At 35.3% G+C, this 18,384-nt stretch overlaps 1 protein-coding gene across 1 annotated transcript in view; it reads right to left on the reverse strand.

Moving 5' to 3' along the window:
• Positions 1–8,039: 8,039 nt before the first annotated feature.
• LOC124709068 (NAD(P)H pyrophosphatase NUDT13, mitochondrial-like) overlaps positions 8,040–18,384 on the reverse strand; it is a 63,771-nt gene continuing 53,426 nt past the window's right edge. Inside the window, exons 4-5 of the mRNA XM_047240719.1 lie at positions 11,895–12,043; positions 8,040–8,422 (exon numbers count right to left, since the gene is read on the reverse strand). Coding sequence (XP_047096675.1) covers positions 8,234–8,422; positions 11,895–12,043 — 338 coding nt within the window. The 3' untranslated portion in view covers positions 8,040–8,233. The remainder of the gene's footprint in view (positions 8,423–11,894; positions 12,044–18,384) is intronic.

Below are 18,384 nucleotides of genomic sequence, written 5' to 3' on the forward strand. Positions count from 1 at the left end.
AGAGAGCCTATTATCACCATTAGCTGATTATCACTGAAATCAGGTTGCTTTCCTGACCACTTCAAATATGCTAAATCAGTGCCTCTCTTAAAAAATGGTGACCATAAAAATATAGGTGCTTATAGGCCACTCTCACTACTTTAGTTCTTTCCAAAAATAATAGAAACGATCATGAAAGATAGACTTATGAAGTATTTAAATAAATACAAGGTCCTTTCCAAAGAACAGGTCAGATTCTGATCTGGAAAAGGCACTGCATCAGCAGCAGCATATCTCAAAGAAACACGGCCTAGAATCACTGCATAAAGTGATGTATGTAAAAGTATATACCTCGATCTAACTAAGACATTTGATACAGTGGATAACAAAGTACAGTTAAATGAACTAGATAAAGTAGCTCCAGCTTGAGCTATGATGAAAAACACGCTTCTGACCCTAATTATATAAAAATAGGTGTACTGCATGGTAGTGTGCTAGGTCCAGTACTGTTCCTAATTTACGTTACTGGTTTCCCACAAATTATAAAGCATGCACAAATAATATTATTTGCAGATGATTCTAATGTACTGACCACTGACAAGTCATCATAAGTACAAAGAAAAAGTTGATGAAACACTTAATAGGGTATTTAAATGGACAACAAACAATAAAATCACACCTCATGTAAAGAAAATGAGCACTTTGAACTCCTACATACACAAAAAGCAGATTATAATAACCTTAAAATAAGTAATGAATTCACACAGTGTGTGGAAAGCACAAACTTTCTTGGAATGTGTGTTGATTGGCCATTAAATAGAAAGAGCATGCAACAGTACTCATTAGTTATGGCATAAATTTTTGTGGACTGAATAGGGGAAAATATCCAAACTATAATCAGACTGCAGAGAAGATAACTATGTATAATAATCAGGAGTGGCAGCACAGCTCACTGCCCTAAACTTTTTAAAATGCTGGAAATCTTAACTGTCCCCTGTGAATATATTTTTCAGTGTGTTAACTACATGAAAAAAAAAAACACTATGTTAAAAATTGTTCAGTACATGCTTATGAAATTAGAAAGGGCTATAAATTGCATTTGGACAGAAAAAAAATTTAAAACTCAGCAGAGTGAATTGTATAATGCCATCATATTATATAGTAAATTTCCACAACATATAAAAGACATAGATAAGATCTGCTCTTTCAAAAGAAAACTAAAATATTATTTACAAAATACAAGTTTCATACAGTAATGGAATGAATGAATTAAAAAATGTTACTTAATTTAAGAAGTTCTGTATTATAAAATATACAGAAATAATAATTATGTAAGACTAAAAAAGGTAATTATGGATTAAAAGTAAATTCATTGTCAGTTACTGGTGTAGTGTAAGAAATTAATTTGAAATTGTTAATCTGTCTATGATTTTAATGATAATGTGAACTGTTTCACTGATTTACAAACAAATCAATCAATCAAATTTACATCACCTTAGTAATCTATGGGCCTGACTAACAAGTACATTTTACTTACTATGAAAATTATATTAGGTTACTAAAATAATCTTAATTTTGCTTCTTTGAAAGCACATAATTATCTTTTAATATAAATTGATGTTAGTACATCATAAATCATGTTTTTAGTCAACTGCTGTACCTAATCTTACCCTTGTCATCAAAACATTACTAACACTCCTGAATAGAAACTCTACTGCACTACATCATAAAACAAGGCTAATACCTCTGTATGAAAATAATGGTATAGTATGTCATAATCCTGTGGGTGAAGGAAACATTCCTCCTAGTGAAGATATCCATTTCTTAAATGTACATTACATAAGAAAAAAAGTTGAGTGACAAATTACCAGAGAAAATCTCCAGACATTCAGCATTCACAAACATATGTCCATTATAAATTCAGGTAAATGAACATTGTAGTTGTCTAAAAGATGTTGTATGAATATACATTAAAACAGCATGAGGTACATGAGAGAGAAATCAATCGTGCAACTCTAAGTGAAGTAACTGTGTCCCACTGACAATAATAAACTCACTTTACTCTGTCAGGTGGTAGCAGTAGAATTGTTTTACACACACACACACACACACACACATACACAAATGTAATTGTAATTACAACCATATTTTCACATTGAATGTAATGTATCAAAGTTGATTCTGCTCTTACTGACATCTGAGTACAATGGATATAATATTCTTTTATGCACACTACACATGACGTGTCCTGTGAATAACCAGCTCTGTCATTCTATGTAACATAATATTTAAGGATATTACAAGAAAGTGTAGTTAAAGTGTATATATATGATAGTTGGTGAGGAGGATTATTGAACAGAAAATGAAAATTTTACTTGAATCCTTTCATGAATAATCCTGTTTCTTAACGCTAATACTAAGTTATGATTACAAAATTCTTTATGAAAATCGCACATTTCAGATCACTCTAATACTAATGAGCAAACAAAGCCATTGCAGTTTAGTTCAAAATTGTTCACAGAATCACATATATATTTAGTCTAGTAATCCAGCTGTATATGTGTGATAAATTTTAAAAATTTCAGCCAAATAGAGTGTTCAGAGATGATAGTTGAACTAAAAGTTGTATTTAAAAATGACTCAATATTTAGCTGAACCTTTTGTACAGTTACTTTAATAACACATTCCTTCAGTGCTGTTAAAGTGAAATATGAACTTTCTGTTTTGTCTGGATCTGTATTTGTTTTGAAATACTACATCTAAAATGGGTGTCTGAAATTTTTTCTGTACCTCAGTAAATTCCTTACTTTTATTATGCCCATATTCACATCTCTAAATTGATCATTTAAATCAGTTCTCACAAAATCAGACTGCTTAATTATCTCGGAATATAACTCCCCTTTTAAAATTTAGATAACAGACTGAAATTTTGATATTTTCTTGTTTATCTCAAAGCTTTTCCTGTCATGACTCACTAATATGTTAACTTGATTTATTTTAGCCTTTGTCTCACCAGGAGCTTTTTCAAACTGGGCATCCCCTTTCATGAAAATCCATCTTTCCATTTAATTCAGCATGCTGAGATCTGAAATCACCATTTGTTTGGCCTGTCATGTGTTTAGTTATATCTAATTTACCTTTTTAATTGGTATTTAACTGCTTTAACTGATCATGATTACTATTTCTCCCTACAAATCACAAATATCTTTTAAAATTTCTGCAGTTTTTCTTGTCAGTAGCAAAATATTTTTACAAATTGTTTTGGCATAAATACAGGTTGCCGAACTGTGTCAAGCAGCACACTGCATCATGATATCGAATATGCTGCACCGCTGCAACTTGGTGATAGCATGTAGTTATAGAATGCGAAAGGATGCACAACTTTTGAGAGTTAAGAACCTGAAACACATGTGAATGTATCACACTAAAACTTCTACTACTTTGATGATGTATATGAATGAGTAAATGTGTAGAGTTGTGGCGTTTCTGGCATTGACTCATGTTGTATGATGTTATTCTGCGAATTCATGTTCACTCGAATGTTGCAGATATTTGTCTCTGTTTGGTTTTGGGCACAATTTTTTTTAAGGTATTCACTGGACTACAGGTGGTGTTGAGACACTGCAGAAGATGCTATAGCATCAGAGCATATACAGAGAGACCTCATCACCAACCACAGCTCCAAGAAATATGCCAGACAGATGATTCCTTGAACCCAATGAACAACATTGAAGAGGAAAACATTTAGCTTGGATGTATTTCTTAAACAGTTCTTGTCTGAAGTCTCTAGATGGTCCTCCCTTATGATAGCATCACAAATGACATCATATTTTGTGTGACTGAGTACAAAAACAAAGTAATTTACTAACAAGATTGACTCCATGATTATGCCTGCTGATCAGTTTTGTACCCAAACACAGCAAACTGTGAAAATGACGACAACTTTCCAGGGACATTGATGAGGCAACTTTCCATCGGTCTGGAAACGTGAACTGTGACCATATGGGAGTGTGGAGCTTTGAACTGCCTGAAGTCTGTGTGGAGTTGGAATGGGAGTCATATCCAAGACAAAGGTGTAAGGCCCTTTTTTCTTCATCATGCAGACAGTGAAGATGGGGCTCCACCTCACTGTAGCACAACTGTCCACACTTTTCTCAATAGAGAATTGCCACACTGCTGGATAGAACATGCTAGTCTGGGTAATGCTCCTCTGTTGAGCTCCCCAAGATCACCAGATCTCGTGTCATGATGTCTTCCTGTGGAGTTACGTTAAGCACAAACTTTATGTACCTCCAGTGCCAGCAACACAACCAGAACTGCAGGAATGCATTGCTGCTGCTGCTGTGACACACATCCATGGAACAAGCAACTGAACTTAGGAGTGGAAATGGATTATCGTTTGAAGTGTGGTGGGTGACGAAGTGCACACACACTGACATTTGTGGAATGTACCGGAGACTTCATGAGTGCATCTATCTTTTCATTTATCACCTGCCTTCTTCGTACGTCATTCTGCTGTTGTGTTCTTCAGTCCAGAGACTGGTTTGATGCAGCCCTCCATGCTACTCTATCATGCGCAAGCTTCTTCATCTCCAAGTAACTACTGCAATCTCCAGTTGTTGCATGAATTTTCCTCATACTCTGCACGTAGGTCTTTAGAGAGCATTTTACTGTTTCCAGTGGCCCAGTCAACAAAATATTCCATGAACTTGAAAGAATCATTTAACTTCTATCAATACAGTTTGAACCAAATCAATGAGCCTTGTCCCACACACACCTGTTGTTAGAGTTACATTTGGCTCACTTTGTCCTACTGAGATCTACTGGAAAAGGGCCTCTTTAGCAGATCATCTACAGAAAACACTTTCATATTAAAAGGAGGTCCATTTTCCACTTTTGCTGTATTAATTTTATTTGTTCGCAATTAATTTCAGCCTTCTAGGCCATTCTCAAGTAATTTTTCTGGTTCTGCAAGAGAAAACTACACCTTACATATTGAAACTTATGTTTACTATTCCTTTTGGTTCACAAATGCTGTCCTGTTGGTTTGACTACTTGACATTTACAAAGGTGCAGAATAGAATTGCTTTCTTGTTGGTTTGACAGCTTTATATTTACAAAGATGTTATAAATTTGTAAATGTCAAGCTGTCAAACCAATGAGAGAACATTTATCAACCAAAACAAATAGAAAACACTAATTTAAAGGTGCTAACATTTCAATATGTAAGGCATACTTTTCTACTGCAGAACCACAGAGTTGCTTGAGAATGCCTAGAAGGCTAGAACTAGCTGTTAACAAGTAAAATTAATACAGCAAAAGTGGAAAATGCCACTTTCTTTTAATAAATTCATTGCTGTGATATCCAAAAAACTTTCATACTAAACTTGCTTATATATTCATTTTGTAATGATGATATATAGCCTATTGATTTAACAAGTGAAACTGTTGAGTGGTCTTCAGTCCAGAGACTGGTCTGATGCAGTTCTCCATGCTACACTATCCTGTGCAAGCTTCATCATCTCCCAGAACCTACTGCAACCTGCATCCTTCTGAATCTGCTTAGTGTATTCATCTCTTGGTCTCCCTCTACGATTTTTACCCTGCACAGTGCCCTCCAATACTAAATTGGTGATCTCTTGATGCCTCAGACATGCCCTACCAACTGATCCCCTCTCCTAGTCAAGTTGTGCCACAAGTTCCTCTTCTCCCCAGTTCTATTCAGTACCTCCTCCATAGTTATGTGATCTACCCATCTAATCCTCAGCATTCTTCTGTAGCACCACATTTTGAAAGCTTTTATTCTCTTCTTGTTTAAACTAGTAATACATGGCTACATTCCATACAAATACTTTCAGAAATGACTTTCTGACACTTAAATCTATACAAAATGTCAACAAATTTCTCTTCTTCAGAAGCGCTTTCGTTGGCTTTGCCAGTCTACATTTTATGTCCTCTCTACTTTGACCACCATCAGTTATTTTGCTCCCCAAATAGCATTTCCCAATCTGATTCCCTCAGGTACACCTGATTTAATTCGACGACACTCCATTATCGTTGTTTTGCCCTTGTTGATGTTCCTCTCATATCCTCATTTCAAGTCATACAGTTGTAAATAAACTGCTTTGAAACTCTATGAATCATTTAGGTTAATCTTTTATATGCTGGGAAGATAATGACATAAAACAATTTCTTCTTCTCTTCAATAAATATACCAACACTTCTCACATATGTTTTGTATGTATTCTTAAAAACCACTACAATGATCTTCATATGACAGATACTTAATCTTCATAATAAAATCAAGAACATTACTAATCTGTTCAGAATACTAGATGAGAATTGACAGTTCAGAATGGCAGATTAACTCATTTGTTTTTACACAGAAGACAATCATTATTTAGTTTACTGTAATAAATTCTTGGCAAGTATGCTACCCTAATGTAGACCTTTCCACAACTGTTCATAGCACTTTTCAAATGATGAACCATGGAATGTTCAGCTGTCGTGACACAAATTGTGCACTGCTTGAGGATCGCACATTGCGTTCAACAGTAACTTCTACAACAATTTTTTGGCGCATTTGCCTATTAGCCTCTCCCCGGAACAATTCTCAAATCGCCAGTTCATTCAAACTTCTGAATCATGTTCTTCAGCCCCAGTGCCAAAAGAGGACCTCTCTGTATTCCTTTAATGTGTCAATACTCACGAACAGCTGCAGCATTATTAATGTTATTGTGATAAAACAGCTTTCTGAGTAAAGTTCTGTTCACTTGTCCACACCCATTTTGATTATCTCCAACTGTAGTGCATGCTGATGCTCATATTTCAACCCTATGCTGCCATACCAGTACTCACACCTAACTGCAAGTCATGACAATAACAAAGTTGGGTACCTCTTCTGTCAACTGGCCACAAGTGGAGAAAAAGCACAACACACACACACACACACACACACACACACAGGTTTTGTGTAACCCATACTCTCATAATGTGACTTAACCACAGAACACAAGTCCATCTGTGACACCACTGACCTCCATCTGCACTTGGAAATCAATACATAATTGTCTCAATTTTGATTTATTGGCTGGTTTTAGCACCTGTTGTATTTTCATTCTCTCTAAGCCTTGAACTGCAGAAGCTTGCACAAAACAGTTCACATTGTTGGTTGCGACACATTTCCTATTCCGCTGGCATGACACATGGCTTTCCTGGGGCTCCTTTGTTTTCTATCATGGATGCTACCATTTTTAACACTAACATCAGTGATGAACAACAACGGCAGCTTTCCATTGTTTCACCGTTGTCAACCTAAAACGTGAGAGTTAACCTTTTAGTCTATATGTGTATTTCTGAAACAAAGTCATTATTGTAGTCACTGGAATACTTTCTTTTCGTCCTTTTGATTTTGAATCACCTGTAGTTTACATTTCAGTGGAACATCAAAATCAAACATATTTGAAATTAGGCAAGAAACTTGTTACTTGACCACCTTCAATTCCTAGTACTTCCTCAGATATTTTCTCAGGTAGGGAGGTCTGGTGTGGGGTCCACTCAACCCCTGTGAGCCAAATTAGGAGCCACTTGAATAAAGAAGTAGTGGCATCATCAGGATTCATCTACTGGCAATAGCAGTTGGAGAGACTGGTGACATACTGACCATATGTCCCACAAACATAGATCACTCTACATATTGTTTTGTAGGTAACACTTGGCTAGTCAGAACAGGCCTAAGGCCTAACCTATGAGTGGTGTGTGCTTTGCTAACTTATTACCTCATGTGGGGCAGAAATGTTAACGGTATGGCATGGTGACAATCATCAATTTCAGGAACATAATCTGGTTTGAATCATTTTGATCTTAAATTGGAAAAAAATGTGCTACTAAAATATGCACCTGTTTGTAAAAGATACCAGCTTTCATGTATTCCCTTTTCATTATTCCAGCAGCATTATAAACCATATACAGTATGAAAAAAAACCTCAAGAATTAATAAAAATGACAGTAATAAGATATGTTGCATTTGGGAAAGGGCTGAAAAGATGACAACACACACAGAAGTAAAGATATTGTAATTTTAATTTAGCATTGTCCCAATATTATCATTTTTTCTGTACTTCTCAACAAAATCTATTTTCTCTATACACCGTACGCATGCTGGCAAAAAATATACCATAGTTCAACATAAACTGAAGTATTTAAAACAAGAAGGTTGAAAACATTTCAGGTGGCCCATAAGAATCCAAATGGTTCATTGTTCATGTGTTTGCAACCAATGTGTTATTAAAGTATGAGCCAAAGCACCTGGAGGTGGAATCCAAATTTCACTTGAATTTTTTAAAACTTCCTTGTTTTTCTGAGTTACACGCTGCACAGCATTTCTAACTTGGTCTGGTGTAAACCACTTGGCATCTTCCAATTCTTCATGATCAATGGAGAGCTAAACAAAATTACAAAACATTGGATGAGTAAACAATTAAAAGAGGAGCACCATATTAATGAGACTGTTTATCTTTCAAGTAAAAATCTCATAATACATACAAAGCTATAAGCGATTTTTCAATAGAATAACTCATCATTTATTTAAGGTCGCTTTTAACAGAAAAATGTAATCTTATAACTATTTGTAGACAAATACCATCTGCATAATTGCAAGGAGCATGAAGAATGGCCAGTAATCACCTTCAGGTGGCAAAAGTCCAAGTGCTGCTGATACATTTAAAAGTAGAGAAAACAGTATCTGGTTTTCACCTAGTACTATCCAGGCTTTGAATGCCTCAATACCTCATGCTGCCATGGCCACGACTTTAAGGCAAATCCTGAAATGAGATTATCTCTCCCAAGTATTCTTCCAACACAACCCACCACCACATCCTGTCACCATCTGAGCTCCAAATCAAAACATATAATATTGCGGAATTATAATCTCTGCCTCCAGGTTGCTACACCTGCAATCATTCCTGCTGTAAAATCTGTAACATGCACTCACATCCGCTACCATTTATTCCAAACCCAACCATTGGTAAATACAACAACATCAAAAGTGATGTAACATGTGAAACCATACATGTTGTTTATCAAGAACATATGTTCACTGTATTAGATTAGATTAGATTAATACATGACATTTTATATAGTAACTATAAAACTTAGCAATGTTTCTTCATTGCTAAATTTGTACAGGAATTAAATATACACTTAATCTGGGGTATCCCATGGAAATGTGTCAGGTCACAAATCTCAGCTTATCATTGTGACTTCACCCATTTCAAGGTACAGATATATGTATCAGAATAAATCATATAGAATATGAATGAAAAAGACTTCTTTGTTTTCATTACTGGTTCCTGTTGTTTTAAAGGTTTTTTCAGTTATAATCAATACAATTACAAAATTTCAAATACACAACATTTTTTATTTCTGGATACTGGTTTCCTGAACCATCAGTTTGTGAAAGGGAAACACACAACCTGTCATGTGAAATACACTCTGATTATAAATCCATTCCAATGTATTTGAATGTCCGAGTTTGCCATTATTGCAGCTGAAATCATGACTGAGAATTCAATTCAATTAAAATGAATGGGTAAATCACTTGGGATCAGTAAATCAGTCAATAACTTTTATAGCTGATGTCCATCAGAATGTTTGTTAAAATATCATGTAAAAATATGAATTAAATTGGTCAAGCACTTTGAGATTTTTGGAAACAACATTAATCAACATTTCTCCTTTTATGTATTAGTACAAATGGCCACAGTTAAACTGGCGGAGTACATGAAACAACAAAGGAGAACTGTCCACCTTGGGCACAACCCCTATCCAGTTACTGAGCTAGTCAAGGAACTCTAGTGCCTGCAACACAACATGGATCATTTGGATTATCCCACCCAGTACTATCTTCTTGGATGCCAGAGATGTGAACTTGTGCTCCATTAACTATCACCTTCCCCTTTTACCTGATTGATAGGTTTTTTTTAGTACTGTTGTGAGTTACTAGCCATCATCTCTTACACATTGCATCTCTTACACACCGCAAAATTAGAAGTTCTTCAGTGGAACAGGACCTCTCAAGGAGAAACTTCTTCAGTTTGCTTTCAATTTTAATTTTGCTGTCTGTCAAACATTTTATACCATTGGGTAACTGATTAAAAAAAATCCCATTTTTGTGCTAAAGAAAACCTTAATATTGAGTAATGGATGTCATTTTTTCTTCTGCTATCGTAATTATGTACATCATTGTTCCCTTTGAACTGCAGTGGATTATTTACAACAAACATACTGAGAGAACAAATATACTGTGAAGCAGTAGTCAAAATGAGTAACACCTTAAACAGATGTCTACAAGATATTATTCTTACTGCATATTTTTAGCAATGAAGACTTTTTTCCTTAAAAATGACTTACCAAAGAACTTTATTTCATATGACATTAATGAATGAAAATACTATGCAACTTAATGATTTGTCTCTTCCTAAAATTTGCAACGATTCAAAGTAAATGCGGCTGAGCTAAGTTGTATTAGGAATTCCGAAATGAGTTTTAACTAGTTTAAATTCTCATTGATACGGACACCTAAAAATTTTGACATTTCCACCCTAGTTATTATTTCCTCCCCATGTCTCACATTTATCACTGGTGAAGCATCTCTAGATGTGCAGAACTGAATATGTTGTGTCTTTTTGAAACCGAGAATGAGACCATTCACAGACAACCACTCAATAATACTTCTAAGAACATTACTTACCATTTCTTCTGTTGCTGTATGTTTGATTGGACTGATAACAATACATTAGTGGCATCAGAAAAAAGAACAAGGTAATTTACATACATGAAAAACAATAGTGGTCCTGAGATTCAGCCTTGTGGAACTCCATAAATTATTTCTTCCCAGTCAGAAGTATCTCCCCTGCTTACATTGGTTGAGTTATTAAGCATTAAGAAATTGTTATTAAACATATCTGCTACCTCTACTTGATTATTTACAGCCCTTCCATTAAAATCAATAGTGATGTTATCCTCTTGTTAGTTTTGTTAATTATTCCAATCAGAAAATTTCACTTTCATGAAAATTCTTGGGGGTCTTCAGGAATCCACATGGACATTTACAACTGCCCTCTCATAAAGTCGTACCTATTATTTTGCCATTTTATAGTTATACAGTTTTTGGTTAAACAAACTTACTTCATTGACTATTGTATCTTTCTATATTTCTTTGGTGTTTTATGTTAATGTGTAAAATTTAACAGTCTCATGATTTTCTAATTTTTGTAATATGTGCCTCTTTGGACAAGTGTCACATAAAAACCACAGTCAAAGGCAAGCATTTGGTATTTAAACATCATGTTGTTTTCATAAGTCGTGGACTAGGTTTCAATTGTTACAGCTACTGTATCATCATTTAATATGTTAATATTTTGTTGTTGGTTGTGAAGATCTATAGTTATTTTGATGCTAAGTGCTACTTGTGAAATGTTTGAAATTTCTTCAATTTGGTATAGCTTACCGATCTGTGTTAGGATGTAGACCCTCGATATATTCTAAAAAAATCTGATCTTCAAATCTGAACTTGTTAAAATAATGAATAAGAAGAAAAATGAAATGCCAAGTCTATTGTAATGTGTATATTAGTTAATAACAATTCACTACATACAGTCATCAAGAAGAAGCAAGGCAAAAGAGGAAAATTGACAAAACTACAGCGTACGAAACAAATCAATAAGTTACACATTATGTCTTTGACCACCCTGTTTTCTTCCTGGGAAGAAACAAACAGTTGTGAAAGCTCTTTCTACTTCTGAATATGTCACATGGCAGAACTTGGAATTCTGATGAAGGTAAGTAATGGCCAGCCATTCTGTCTCCTTGCAATTTTATAATTTTCTCAAGTGAATTTTTCTTCTGATATGTACCATCTGTTCTTCTGCAGCTGCAGTGCAACCAATCATGAGGCTATTTATTGGAAAAGCCCAGTGTTGAGAGCTAACATACTGTATGGCTTCTACTGCAATACCTACTTCCTCAGCTACTTCTCTTCTAATATTTTCTTCAATGGACTCACCTGTAAAGCATTTTTTTTAAAATTGTTACTCATATTCTTAATAAAGCCTGGAAACAGTCACATACCATTTTCCAATCCGCAATGAAGAAAAAGATGTGCAATGACTTAAACAATGCAACAGTGAATTCAGGTTACAAAAAAGAAAGACAATAGAACACTTTTCTTTTGGCATATGTTTGTATTCCCACACACTTTCTGTACAAAATTAATGTTGTCCTCTTAAGCAGGAAAATGATACTATTAAACAAAGGTATCAATGAGCAAAGTAACAACCATCTAGTATTAAGAATCTAATATTTGTCTTCTTGTGAAAGTACCTACTGGCCAACATCAAAACTAGAGGCTGAACACTGATTAAAAATGAAACTTTGATTCTTCATGGGTATTTAAGTTCAGTAATCATCTTATAGAGTATGGCTATCAATTCTAGGTCATGAAAAATATTAGAAAAATGGTTTGTTTTGCCTGTTCACTATGGTAATTTTCTTGTGGATTGGCAAACTCTCTCATGATGATTTCAAATCTGATTAGACACCATAATGTCTGAGGAGCAAAATGAGCCACAATGTACACTAACAATAAGAATTAGTACTGCCTATCTAGGTGTAGAGATTATATTAACTATCATAAAAGATAGTACACAGCTAATTTAGAGTTACACTTGGTTAACTAATGGCAGTCACTTCCAAGCCTGAAAGACCCAGAAGTCATCGCAATACAATCTTTGCTTGTATGTAGACTGAGCCGTGTATATATTCAGTTCTCTTATTCAGAAGAAGGCAGAGATGAGCTGAACATACCATGAGCCCCATTTTGTTGAAGATGAGCAAATTTTGACCATTACCCATAGAATGTTACTGGGTCATTGAATTATTGCTGGAGTATTACATGTAAGTAGAAAGAAAGAAGGCTAAACAATGCTGTAATCAGTATAGTCTTTTACTACCAGAATACATAGGTATACATACGTTTCATTACCAATAAGGATACTGCACTTAAAGTAATGATATGAAAGAAATCTCAGATAAACAACAAAGTATGATTTTAAAAATAAATACAAGGTACTTCTTGAAACAATACAGGTATACCGGTACACCGCACCACCCTCACACCATATGGAGGAGTTACAAAAACCTGACAAAAATAAATAACGTAACAGAATAATACAGAGTCACCCAGAGGCGTGGAACTGTCCTTCCAAAAATAATAACAAGTGGATGACAGAAATTTATAGTAGTATGAGTGGATGAGAGGTGTAAAACCTATGAAGCTGTTACTAACATGGCAGCCATTTTGTAATACCCCATCTTGGATAAAACTTAAGTTTCAAATGGAAAGAGGAACACATGACTTATCAAACAGATAGGGAATTAAACGAGAAAAACAATGGTGCCTCTCATATGAGCAGAGCTTTATTCATTCTTGGGTTATGTTGCGCATTGTACAGAACTGGGCACATGCTGATAATAACACAAAGGCTACAGGACGTGTCATCCAGCATGTTTTTAAGGTGGTAGTTTTCCACTTAACCCATTCCCCGAAGACTTTAACCAACATACGTATTACAATATGAGAACAAGCATCAAAAGTCCGCTCACTGAGGTGGGCAAGATTTCTGATCTTCATTCTGCACTTCAGTGCATGCTCAGCTGCCTTCGCATGCATTTACAAGTAGAAATGTAATGGTCATAAATTGGGGAACATGGCAACCAGTCCTCTGGATCTCTATGACTTATCCATCCTCAGGGATAATAAGCCTCCAAGTAATCCCTGACAGTTAGCCCATGAGGTGCGACCATGCTGAAAGGAAGTTGGAATTGTACCATTTCACACAGCAGTGTTAGCAGTACATCTTCATGTAACAACTGCAGATAGTGGGCTGCTGTTAATGTATCATGAATGAAGAAGGGCTCAAAAATATGGGAATTCTGTATTCCACTTTAATTGCTTTCAATGTGCCAACTACCTTTGATGGAGCCATCCTGTGAGGGTTGGCATCTTGCCAGTTTCTGTGATTCTGTTTATTTACATCTCTTTTAATACAAAAATTAGCTTCATCTGTAAACAATATGTGATAGAGGGAATGATGATTTCGTCCAGCTTGTGTTCACCCACTCAGCAGCTTAACTCGAAGACTTGGATTGTTCTTGGTGATAAGCAACACTTGCATTTTTTAAGAGCACCATTTACATTTGGCCAAAATTCGCATTAGTGATTTATATTGACCCCAGTTTCCAGCAAGATGCAGTGAATACTGTGGTTTGGACTCTTGCTTGCACAGCCAGTATCTACAATATTTAACCATTCCCTTGAAGGAGGTTAGTTTCCAGATATGCTTAAGTATGCAGTAGTTAAGCAACTATTCAAAAAAGGCACAAAAGGACATGGGAAACTATAGTCCAGTTTATCAAAAATGTTTGAAAAGGTAGTCACAATACAAATTCAAAATTCTTTAGAAAAATTTAAAATAACCTCAAAAAATCAGTATAGATATAAATGAAAGAAGAACCACAGTATCTGCAATAAACCATTTTTCAGATAAAATTAACTTATCGTCAGACAACTCACAGCATGCCACAGGAATTTTTTATGACCTATCAAAGGTGAATCACTCCTTGTTACCCTGTAAACAGGAAAAAAATATGGAATTAGGGGCACTGTATTATAAATGACCTACCACTTACTACTGAGTGTCAGTTTTGTTTGCAGATGACATAGCTGTAATCATTGAAAGTAACAGCACTGACAAAATTCCTAAAACTGTATTAAGTAGAAAAAAATACATACTTGGTTTGATTTAAATGGATTAAAATTAAACATGGAAAGAGACTCAGTTGATGCAATTTCAAAAAGAACAAGCAGAATTAAATAATGGTCAGATCAATCACAAAAACCAGGAAGCTACCTGTGTGGAATTCCTAGGATTGCAGCTGGATAAAAATCTGTCATGGGGCTCACACATACTGTACCTTGGAAATAAATTAAATAGCCTGGCATTAGCAATGAGGATATTGTACATTGCTACCAGTATATAGTATATATATAGTATATAGTATATCACTGCTACTTCAAATTAATAATAAGATATGGAATTGTAATTTGGGTTAATTCAAACCACGTGTCAAATATTGAAACTTCAGAAAACCATCATTAGAAACATGCACAATGTAGAGTAAAGAAAAGAAAAGTCATCTACTCCTAAAAAAACTAAGTACATTAAGTGTTCCCTCGCTATATATCTATGAGCTGATTATCTTTTTACATGGTAACCTCAATTTATTTGCAGCAAATCGTTTTCAGCATGATTACAGCGCCAAAAATCAAAATAATTTTATGCTGCCTACCCACCGTTAAAAACTTTATGCTCAAACTCCATAGTATATGGGTATGAAAATTTATAACAAACTGAAAGGAAGAGAATTGCTCAGTATAAATTTAGAGACACTGAAAAAGACCTTCCATGAGAAACTAGTGCAGAAATGTTACTATTCAGCAGAAGAATTCATTAAGGACAACCTGAAGATTTGAGCTGGAGAGAGCATGTACTTAGGAATGTTAATTTTTAAAAGTTTGTTACTTTTTAAAAAAAAAATATTAGTTGTATACTAATTACATATCCAGTACAGTATCTTATACTAATGATATTATATGAAAAATTGTAGACCATTTTTTGTGTTTTGATGAGTCTCCTGTACATTAAGTCAATGACTTGAAATTGTATGTTACAGCACAATAAACTTGTATTCTGTTCTATTCTATTCTAGTGCACAATGCCAGACCATTGGTTGATGTTGCTTCATCAGTAGCCATTTTTGATTGTTCAATTTTCAGTTGTCTGTGACAGAGCACGTTTCACAGAATTTTGCAAGATGTTTCACCACCATATGCGGGTAATGTGTGGTATGTCTGGGAGGTGGGTGGGATTGGTTGTAATCCTCTGTGATAACACAGATGCTCCTCTCTCCTGATATCAGGATGATCTCAAGACATTCAGCTTGTGTTAATGTCATCATCTTACATCTCATCTGCAGGGGAGAAACATCTTTCCACTTCAAAATTACAATTTTTATTCAAGACGACAGTTTCCAAAATGCCCTCCAAGTTGGTAACATAGCCTCACACCTACACACCACTGTGTCACAGGTTATTATAAAATAAGAAGGAAGAAATTTAGAACTGTTGAAATTGACACAATTAGAGATGTAATAATATGTAAATCTACATATATAGTATATAGCTATACTTCGCAAGTCACCTGATCATGTAAGGCAGAGGATACTATGTGTACTGTTCCAGCTGTTTGCAGAAGAAAAATGGTTCAAATGGCTCTGAGCACTATGGGACTTAACATCTATGGTCATCAGTCCCCTAGAACTTAGAACTACTTAAACCTAACTAACCTAAGGACATCAGACAACATCCAGTCATCACGAGGCAGAGAAAATCCCTAACCCCGCCGGGAATCGAACCCAGGAACCCGGGCGCGGAAAGCGAGAATGCTACCGCACGACCACACTAAGTTAGAGCACCGTGGCGAAAAAAAAACCATTAACTGGAGATAATTTAGAATAACAAAAGAAAACCTACATCAAAATCTGTAAAAAAATGGAATAACCGAGAAAAAAATGGCTAGCATGAATCCACCACACTAATGAGTTGAACAATCCACCGACAAGGGGTAAGACTTTAGTGAGATGACATGCAGAAAGGCCCTCTCTAGTACAACTACAATGGTCAGCGTTATACTGATCTCAGTGAAGAGCTATCAAATGTACCGGCAGTTTCAACCACAATTACACCAATTTTCTACAAAGTTGTGGCCTATTGCCTTTTGGCTTACATGGGTAGTAATCACAACTGTATAGAATGTAATTTTATGTATATAAATTGAACTGTTTACATAGATTTACATTTTATAATCAATTATTTAACACTGTGACAAATAAAAGAAAAAGAAAATATGGAACAAGCAGAAATCAAACCCAGGCTGCCAAACAACAAGTTTCCAAGTCTGTGCTTTTAACCATTGGATACAGTGCCTGCCTGTCTTTTTTGCATGAATTTTCCTCATCTCTGCACGTAAGTCTTTAGAGAACATTTTACCTTTTCCAATGGCCCAATCAACAAAATATTCCATGAACTTGAAAGGATCATTTAACTTCTATCAATACAGTTTGAACCAAATCAATGAGCCTTGTCCCACACACACCTGTTGTTAGAGTTACATTTGGCTCACTTTGTCCTCCTCAGATCTACTGAAAAAGGGCCTCTTTAGCAGATCATCTACAGAAAACACTTTCATATTAAAAGGAGGTCCATTTTCCACTTTTGCTGTATTAATTTTATTTGTTCGCAATTAATTTCAGCCTTCTAGGCCATTCTCAAGTGATTTTTCTGGTTCTGCAAGGGAAAACTACATCTTAAATATTGAAACTTACGTTTTCTATTCCTTTTGGTTCACAAATGCTGCCTTGTTGGTTTGACTACTTGACATTTAAAAAAGGTATAGAATAGAATTGCTTTCTTGTTGGTTTGACAGCTTTATATTTACAAAGATGTTATAAATTTGTAAATGTCAAGCTGTCAAACCAATGAGAGAACATTTATCGACCAAAACAAATAGAAAACACTAATTTAAAGGTGCTAACATTTCAATATGTAAGGCATACTTTTCTACTGCAGAACCACAGAGTTACTTGAGAATGCCTAGAAGGCTAGAACTAGCTGTTAACAAGTAAAATTAATACAGCAAACGTGGAAAACGCCACTTTCTTTTAATAAATTCATTGCTGTGGTATCCAAAAAACTTTCATACTAAACTTGCTTATATATTCGTTTTGTAATGACGATATATAGACTATTGACTTAACAAGAGAAACTGTTGAGTGGTCTTCAGTCCAGAGACTGGTTTGATGCAGTTCTCTATGCTACACTATCCTGTGTAAGCTTCCTCATCTCCCAATACCTACTGCAACCTGCATCTTTCTGAATCTGCCTAGTGTATTCATCTCTTGGTCTCCCTCTATGATTTTTACCCTCCACGCTGCCCTCCAGTACTAAATTGGTGATCCCTTGATGCCTCAGAACATGTCCTACCAACCGATCCCTTCTCCTTGTCAAGTTGTGCCACAAATTCCTCTTCTCCTGAATTCTATTCAGTACCTCCTCCATAGTTACGTGATCTACCCATCTAATCCTGAGTATGCGTCTGTAGCACCACATTTCAAAAGCTTCTATTCTCTTCTTGTCCAAACTATTTCTCGTCCATGTTTCACTTTCATACATGGCCACATTCCATACAAATACTTTCAGAAACGACTTCCTGACAGTTATATCTATAT

Source organism: Schistocerca piceifrons, chromosome 1, assembly GCF_021461385.2.
Source record: "Schistocerca piceifrons isolate TAMUIC-IGC-003096 chromosome 1, iqSchPice1.1, whole genome shotgun sequence".
Classification (NCBI taxonomy): domain Eukaryota; kingdom Metazoa; phylum Arthropoda; class Insecta; order Orthoptera; family Acrididae; genus Schistocerca; species Schistocerca piceifrons.